General features: G+C 35.8%; 1 protein-coding gene across 4 annotated transcripts in view; it reads right to left on the bottom strand.

Moving 5' to 3' along the window:
* Nucleotides 1-265: 265 nt before the first annotated feature.
* The window catches only part of TRIM24 (tripartite motif containing 24), a 101166-nt gene continuing 92256 nt past the window's right edge, over nt 266-9175 (bottom strand). For all 4 annotated transcript variants that reach the window (XM_044246666.1, XM_044246667.1, XM_044246665.1 and 1 more), the window contains exons 13-19: nt 8635-8707; nt 7396-7564; nt 5198-5526; nt 4002-4134; nt 2857-2931; nt 1913-2062; nt 266-1091 (exon numbers count right to left, since the gene is read on the bottom strand). In XM_044246666.1, coding sequence (XP_044102601.1) covers nt 882-1091; nt 1913-2062; nt 2857-2931; nt 4002-4134; nt 5198-5526; nt 7396-7564; nt 8635-8707 — 1139 coding nt within the window. In that variant the 3' untranslated portion in view covers nt 266-881. The remainder of the gene's footprint in view (nt 1092-1912; nt 2063-2856; nt 2932-4001; nt 4135-5197; nt 5527-7395; nt 7565-8634; nt 8708-9175) is intronic.

Raw genomic sequence — 9175 nt, 5'->3', positions numbered from 1 at the left:
CAAACATGGCGCACACTGCTGTAGTTTTATGTTCTCGGTAGTTCCACCAACAGCCATACTGCAAACAATGAGTCGTTATGAAAGGATCACCTGCACAGTTAAAAAGCAAACAACAAACCACACAGACACACACAGCAAACCAAACGTGTACACTTACTTCCTCAGTGGAAGAAGTTATATTTAGAAATGTACGAAAAGTGGCTTTGAACACCTGCTATACCAAACACCTCTACAGACAAGGGAAAAACAAAACAAAAATCAAACATTTGTTTTCCTGCTTTTTCTTTAATACAGTTGCCATCTTACATGATATACTGTTAGGTGCCTTCTTAATAGCATCTAATCTACTTTTTTGTTGTACCAGTCAGCATTCTAGGATAGAACTCTTATTACCACTCATGTTCCCGGAGTACTGTTCTTAAGTACCATACACCTAAACTCATGGTTGGGCCATAATTAATGGGTAGTGGTATTTTCTAAAAATGGATTAATGCACACATCCAAACCACATTAAATTTTCAACTTAAGAGTTCATACGTACTCTATTTCCTTTCTATAGTTGCTATCACTCCAACTGTAGTTCTGAAATCCAAGAAGTAGGAAGCATGTCTTTTTGTTGTTGATGCTTCTTTCTCCCTTCCTTCCTCCCTCCCTTCTCCAACTCCCTTTTACTCCTTTCCTTACTTCCCTTCTTTTTCTTTCTTAGTAAGAAGATTAAAAGAAATGGGTTTATTAAGGAAATCAAAATCTAGTAAACATCAAAAACTTACAGATCAGAGTGGTCACAAACTCTTTTTGTAATGATGTTAAAATTACCGACAAAATGTTTTTTAAAAACAAAACCAAAAAATCTAAAAACCAGCACACACCAATGGTGTTCCTTATTTAAGCAACTGGCGTTCCTCTATGCTTTTGAGGCGTTTCTTCCGGGGCTGTACAAAGTCATCATCTGAGTCATCACTAAATTTATTATCTTCTGATTCATTCCTGAATTCTAGTTTAGGAAACCTTTTTTCTGGATAAAGGTTCTTTAGAAGTTCTTCAAAATAGCTTTCAAGTTTTATACCAGCATTGGCTACTTCTGAATCAGGCTGTGGATAAAAATAAAAACATGAATTAAAAACAAACACCAATATTTTAGACAGTCAATAAAAAAGTATGTTTCTCACATTTTCTCTTTTAACTCAAGTTTGAGAAAATGTTTATGCATCATCACTAATATAAAGTAAGTAATAGTCTGGGGCTAGCAAAGTCTAGAGAAGGTCAAGTAAGTAAATAAAAGGCTTGGAATCATCTGGATTATTCTAAAGGTAGTGATAGCTATATGACTGTATTACTAAATTGAGATTATCGAAGAGATGCCATAGTCATAGAATCACAGAACGGGTGTTTTTTAAAGCAAATTAAATGAAATGTGGATCTCTGGAACAAGTAACCAGTACAGAAACAAACCATCAACAAAAGTCTGTAAGTTTGACAGATGTTCAGATCAACTGAAAGATCAGAAACTGAGAAAACTTAAATACCAGAGCTATTTAGACCACAACCTTAATATTTCAAGATCAGCATCAAGAAGACTTTAGTCTGGAAGTGCCATATTTTAAGAAATAAAGGTGGGAATAATAAAGGCTGCTTCTAGATAAAAATATTTTCTAAATTGTTTTTAAGTTGTCAGCTATAATTTGCATTTCCATGTACCATATAATAAACCTTTGAATAGGAATAATAGGAATGTGGACATCGTCTTCCTAATTACCTTTCATTACCTGACAAACTTGAACTTCTGGAAATTTATGCTATATAGATCATCTCTTTTGCTGAGAAAGTGTTTGGTTTAATATTACCTCTCCATTGCTGTGGTTTTTTATTTCTTTCTTCTTCTTTTTTTTTTTTTTTTGCTTTTTCCTCTTACCTCATTGAATTCGGCACAGTTTTGAAAGATCAATCTAAAATCAGCTACAAAATCTTCAGGCTTTGTGTACATGGAATAATCTTCTTGTAGTCTCTTCTTGATAGTTGACAAGTCCATTGGATTTTTAATTATTCTGTAATAATCAGGCACCTTTCAAAATAAATGAGATGGTATAATAAAAAGACTAAATTCTACCAGTCCTAAATACATTTTGCAAGCAGGAAAATAAAATTCAGATTGTTCTCATTGCTTTTCTGTGTACTATTTTGTCACTGATAAAGAAACCAATATAGCAAACCTATGGTACACCCCCCTCCACACACACACACACACAGACACCCCTTCCTCTACTGTTATAAATTTACTTAGTACTTGAAGTCTGGACCTGTGTAAATCAAAATATGTACAAAGAATTTATCTCAAGTTATAAGTTTTTCCCCAATAGCTTAGGCTATATGCCTAAGCCTCTTGAAAGAGATTAACAGAAATCACTGCAGAGAGTAGTGGGTAAAATACATGAAAATTTATGAGAAATGAATACAAGCTTGGGGCCAATTTGTGAACATCAAAGTGTATTCAAGATCAAAGTATTCCATTTGTGTTAATAAAGCTTTAAGATTTGGATTAGATATAGGAAACTAAGTACTACAGAATGCTAAAAAAACCACATTCTCACAATCAAGTTTAGAAAAATCATCTTACTGTGGGGTGCTTGGGTGGCTGAGGTCCAACTCTTGATTTCGACTCAGGTAATGATCTCAGGGTCATGAAACTGAGCCCTGCACTAGGCATGAAGTCTGCTTAAGATTCTTTCTCCCAAAAAAAAAAAAAAAAGATTCTCTCTCCCTACACCACCCCCTTGCTCCCACTAGTGTGCACTCTAAAAAGCAACAACAAAAATCATCCAACTATGTAAAAATGCACAAAATGATGTTAATACTTACAGTTAGAGGAACTGGGTCTTGAAAAGCCAGGCTCATTTCATGGCAGTAAAGAAATAAAAGTAGGCGTTCACACTTCTGAGCAAAAAAATAAAAATATAGTAAAATAATGAAGTCACAGCTTATTTTTAATACCAATGCCATGGGTCTCAAAATACAATAAAAATTAAAACCAGATGAATACCAGAAAAATATCAATACTTAGAGTTCTGATCTCTTCAGTCATTTACTGAATTCTACTGTTTAACAGTTTGGGCTGTATGTGATATAGGAGAGCAGTTCTTATAGGAACAAAAAGCAGTATCATATGAAACCTATCTAAAAGCTCTCTAAAAACAAATTTCCATTTATCTCTCTAATTTATATACTGATTATTAATAGTCAATAAAGAAGGGTATTTGTATGTTAACAGATCCACAGAGGGACCCTTTTCTATGGTGTGTCCAGTCCTAAGGCTGCCTCTTTGAATGCACATGGTGCTATCCAGGCACTTAGCTACTTCTCTGCTGAGGGTTTAATCCCAGTAACTATTGTGTAGCACTGGCAGTGTGTGTTTGGGCCCTCTCTTGCACAGTAACTTTCATACTGATTGTTTTACTCAATAGTTTAGCAAAGAACTTTAAAGAAGTGTTGATGTAGTAGGTTTAAATGTCAATTACACTTAACTATAATAGTTGGCTTTGAGGTATAAACCCAGTACCATCTGGTAAAAGAATGGAACTATTTTCAGGAAGAGTAAATAGAAAAGCCCTTCTCTTTCCTGCTGATTCTCAACAAATTAGGAAGAAAATTTATTTACAGGAGAAATAAAACAAGTTTACTGAAGGTAAACTACAATTCTTGACCACATAGAGGATACATGTTTTACCTTGCTCCAGTACAGTCTTAAGCTTCTAGAAAATGTATAGGCAGTACTGTGATTATTTTTAACCAGAAAAAGTTGTAAGTTATATTATTCAAGATTCCTATACTCTTAAAGAAAAACTAAAGAAAAAGAGGCCAGTATAAAATTTGATTGAATATACACTTCTCTAATGAAAGGCACACTGGCATTACAATAATCCCCATCTAACAAAAAAAAAAAAAAACAAAAAACAAACCTGTTTAACAATGTATGTTAGAAATGTTGGGGTAAAAAAAAAACTTACCCTTTTATCTATTGGTGTTAATTTAACAAGGTTTTCAGTCTTCTTTTTTTCCGAGTTGTGACTGGGAGCATCACAATCATATTCAACTTCTGGTTTAGATAAGTCTCTGCAGAAAGTGCAAATCCATTCTCCACTGTTGGGGGATAAAGTACTTCTGAATTCCTACTGCATCATTTCTCTCTTCACCATCTCCCTTTCCCACCTCCTCCCCACCATCTACGGTACAGATTTGTTTGTTGGGCATCAACTGTAATCACTGAGGGTTTACTGCATGCGTAACTACTGTGTACATAGCACCATGCTGGGAGAGCCTTACGGCAGCAATACAGCACGAGGGTCAAAGCTGTAAATATTAGTCTAGTCAAAGAGGCATGAAACACATATGCGAAATAAACACATAAAACAAACACACACATTAATTTATGGCTGATGTGAGGCAAAACTGGCATCTTCCCTAAAATGATTCAAGAAAAAGAAATGTTCTTGGTACTATTCTTGCAACTTTAAGTGTAAAATTAAAATTTAAAAAGTATAGCTTTTGAAGAACTGAAGGGATCAGCCCAGTGGCTGCTGTTCGTCGTCGTCATGATCAGCAGTAGCAGCATCGCACAGGGCTGGTATGAAAATGTACTTGACATATTTGTAAATGATACAGCTCAATGCTTGGCAAATATGATGGAGTATTTTGGCAATTATTATGTACCAGGATCATTGTTCTTTAGGTTAAGAACCTGTAATAATTTGAAGGACTGGCTATTTTTTTTTCTTAACAGTCTAGGTTTCTTTCTTTCTTTTTTTTTTTTAGAATTTTTTTAAGGTTTTATTTATTCATTTAACAGAGAGGGAGAGTACAAGCAGGGAGAGCAGCAGGCAGAGTGGGAGGAAGAAGCAAGCTCTCTGCTGAGCCAGGAGCCCGATGTGGGACTCGATCCCAGGACCCTGGGATCATGACTTGAGGGGAAGGCAGACGCTTAACGAACTGAGCCACCCAGGCGTCCCAACAGTCTAGGTTTTTGAGAGATGCACAGGCAATGGGACGCAGAGTACTGAAAACCCTATGTTGAAGGTTTTGGAGTATGCATTTGTGTGAAGTGGACTTTTCTTTACATTTCTAAGGTTTTATGTTACATTACAATGATCAGTGATTGTTATTTATAGTGAAAGACTGTGGGAAAGGGAAGCAAATACCATCTTACCTTGGAAAATTTGCCAAAGTGGGCACATGACAAGAAAGATGAAATACTTTGGGACACTTCTCACAGCACAGGAGTTCCCCTCCATTCTGACAAACTGCACACCAGTCCTCGTTGGGGTCATCCTCTTTCCTGGTCTCTCCAACATGAAGGGGTGACTTCTGGGAGGCATCTAGCCAGTCAGACTTTCCATTTGAGGAACCTTCCTGGTGAAGTCCAGGTTGATCTCCTGTGCTATCAGGGGCATCTGACCTTAGCACAGACTCCTCAGAGGTAGAGCTCTGACTGCTATTTAAGAGCAGGGAGGTGAGTATGCTTCTTGGATAGTTGGCCTGCAATGGAAAGAAGAACAGGTCTTATTTCTCAAAACTGACTTGTACTATATTCCTTACTTGTACTATTACAATTCTGGACTGCAGAATCCTCTCTCATAGGCACCCGGGTACTTCAAAGAAGTACTGAAGAAGTAAAAATGTAAGAGACAGGTTTACTGCTGTTATAGGAGTCCCCAGGGATAAAAACATGAACCTCTACTAAAAACTATCATTAAAATACACAATCAGCAGAAAGGGAGTGTGGATAATATAAGAATTCTCTTTTTATTTGCTGACAGCTACAGAAATGGGAGAATAGGTGTGTAGTGGCGAGTCAACCATATGAATTGTAAATACACTGAGTTATTAGTTCAAATTATACTCAGACAGAAACTATGCCTACTGTTGAATTTTTATCATTCACAGAAAAGTACAGTGCTTTAAATCCTAGAATTTCACTTCTGCAGAAATCATTGGTAATTCTAAGATGAATCTAAATTTGGGACACCTGGGTGGCTCAGTCAGTTAGGCATCTGCCTTCAGCTCAGGTCATGCTCAGTTTTAAATATATGTATATATATTCCTTAGTATCGAAGATTAGATTTTTCTAATCTTTCTTGCCTCTCCATCCCCTCCCTACACACACATGCCATTCATGCCACCCTCTTAAGCTTTATTAAGGACCAATTTATTTATTTTTTTATTGTTTTTAAGTTGTTAGGTACCAGTGTAACTTTATGGGCAACATCTATTTAATGTCACTATCATTGTTGCACTGGTTAAGTATCCTGAAAAATTCAATTTTTGGTTAAATGTGTATTCAGGTTATATCCTGATCAGATCTAGTTTTTAGTCAAATTTGTGTAATACAGGTGTCTGTTTATCTAATTAGGGCTATAAATATTGTTCATTACATAACTACACAATGTACTATGACTACACTTCCTCTTTTGTCTTTTTGTTTTTACTATAGTTCAATTGTTCCTGCTTCCCTTCCTTCCTTTCATTTGCTTACTTTTCTAGTCCTAACTCTAAGTCATTCTTACAAACTCCCGTACGGCGATAAAATGCCTTTCAACACTGCCAAACATTTTTGCCTTTACATACACCCCTGTGAAGTCTTCTGTCCTCTGCTACATGGTGCACTAGAGAAGCTATTGTACTGGGAGCTACTCTTTTCTGTGTTAGATCCCATTTCTGGTATCTTACGCCTTCTTTCTTGGTTCACTCAATGTTTGATGAAGCATATTCTCAAATATCTGAGAATGAATGCACGAGAATTAAAATTTCTGAGACCCTACATACATATCTAAAAAATGCTTATTTAATCTTTATGCATGATTGATACAGAATTCTGGCTATGAAATATTTTCCCCTCACAATTTGGATATTTCCTTACTATCTTTCAGATTCAAGTGTCCACTTTGAGGACCTGGTGCCATTATGATGTCTGCTCCTTTGTAGAAGGTGTTTTTTTTCCATGTGGAGGCTTTTAGAAATCCCAGTATTCTGAAACTTATGGTAGTAACTTGTGTCCTTTTTTCATTTAATGTTCTGGTACTTGATGGGTCCTTTCAACTCAGATGATCATGCTTTTCAGTTACAGTAAGCTTCCTTGTATTATTTTTTTGGCAGTTATCTTCCATGTTGTTTTATTCAAATGCCCAGCCTCCTTGTTTGAGCCTCTGATTTTTCAAACTCTTCTCTCTGTTTTCTATCCATCTTCTTCTTTTAATTTACTGAGAGAGTTCCTTAAATTTTTCGACCCTGGTTGACTATTTCCTGGTTTTCAAATATAACAAATTATAATCGCCTACCTGCTATTTAAAAGTTTCTTTCATCCTATCCCCCAAATAGGCATAGTATTCCCCAAATTAATATAATTACATTTTGAGGCCTAGATTCTTCATCTGATTCTTGTTTCACTATAACAACAGGAAAATCATAATTTTCAGGAGGTCCACTATTTTCCTGTTTTATTCGGATTGGCTCCAACATGACCACTGGGACTCTGTGTGTAGAATCCGCTCCTGCTGGCTTGCTGGAAGAGCCAGAACTATAAGAAAGAAGGGGGGAAAAAAATCAAAGAATTCCACCTTAAACATTTCAAGACAAAGTGTAACAAGAGCTTTTAGGAATAATGCTATATCTTCACAGCAATGGTTACTATGTTCCATTATCAATAAATGATACATAACTGAAAAGCAACTGCTTCATGTATAAAAAGTTTTATATATTAGCCTATCTAAATAGTTACATTATACTTCTGGAAAGACATTTAAATACATTTAAATAAAATCTGAATTAAAAGAAAATTGGCTTCAATATTTTGAAGCTCTACAACTGAAGCTCAGTATCTTAGAGCTAGCATCTTCTTTTTAGGCTTTCCCATGTCCCATTTCCTTCTCTATTCAGTGACAGAGACCCTGGACTCCCATTAATGATTTACTGTCATGAAGTGTGAAGACAATTAACTAGAGACATAAATTATTGGTGTTTTGCTATTTAAAAGTGTAGTGGGACAAAAACCTTTTACAGATAGCCACTGTGTTCTAGGGGATTAAAAGCAACCTTTTTCTCTGCAGAGAATGCTTCTTCCATATGATTAGGCAAGTTAAGAACTGGGTTCATTATCTAGGAGAAATTTGCAAGTATAAGAAGTAGAGGAGCAAAGCAGTAAGCTGAGATAGAATTTCAACTATTATGAGTTCATTTATTTTAAGGCAGAATTAATGTTTGGCTTTAAAAAAAGTCAGAACACTGAAGTTAGTATAAAGTCATTGTTTCTTTTCTCCCTAAGCTTGTATTTGTATACATTCCTATATAGTACAGCATGTGATACCTACTTCATTTAAATTTTCCTTGCTATTAGGCAAAGTCAAATGTATTTTCTTATTTTCAACATATTAACCCCCATCCCAATTTCTGTACCTTTAAAGACAAAACTGCACTTTATTTACTTGATCCACTAGTTTATCAAATTAATATATAATAATTATTAACATTTTAATTTAAAAGTTAAAAATAAAGGAAGCTGTTCAAAAAAAAAGAGCACGTTGGAGCAACAGTCAAGAGAAATCTAACTGGAGATTTATATATGAGAGAATAAAGGTTGAGTCAGTTTACCTTCCTCGGCTCCCAACACTGGAGGCACTAGGTGAACGTATTGGTGGATGTACACTAGTCATGGTAACAGGTCCTGAAGAAGAGGAAATCATTCACATTCATAAAATGAGTTAATAATTATGTATTAAATTCCTATTGAATGTGCTGACGTAATACTACATTGAAACCGGAACACAACTAAATAATAAAAAACAGTAAGCAGTTGTTGGACTCCCAGCAAAGTCTAACTCCCTTAGACTAGCAGGGGTCTCAACCTATTGTTGGCATCTTAGGCCAGATAATTCTTCGTTTGTGGGGGGGGTGGTGGTGGTTCTGTGCACTGTAGGATGCTTAGCAGTATCCCTCCGTATTTTCCACCCAGGATGTGACAACCAAAAATGTTTCCAAACACTGTCAAATGTTCCAAGTTAGAATAACCATGGTAAAATGTCAGTGAGGACACCAGCATCAGTGAAAGCTACAGAAGACAATAAAAAGTGGCAGGCACTGATATAAAAGCAGTCCAAGTAAGCAAGCCACACAGAGACCAATTAATGGAGAT

Source organism: Neovison vison, chromosome 4 (assembly GCF_020171115.1).
Source record: "Neovison vison isolate M4711 chromosome 4, ASM_NN_V1, whole genome shotgun sequence".
In the NCBI taxonomy this organism is placed as follows: domain Eukaryota; kingdom Metazoa; phylum Chordata; class Mammalia; order Carnivora; family Mustelidae; genus Neogale; species Neogale vison.
Note: the sequence above shows the minus strand (reverse complement) of the source record. Positions and strands in the feature narration are given on the sequence as shown.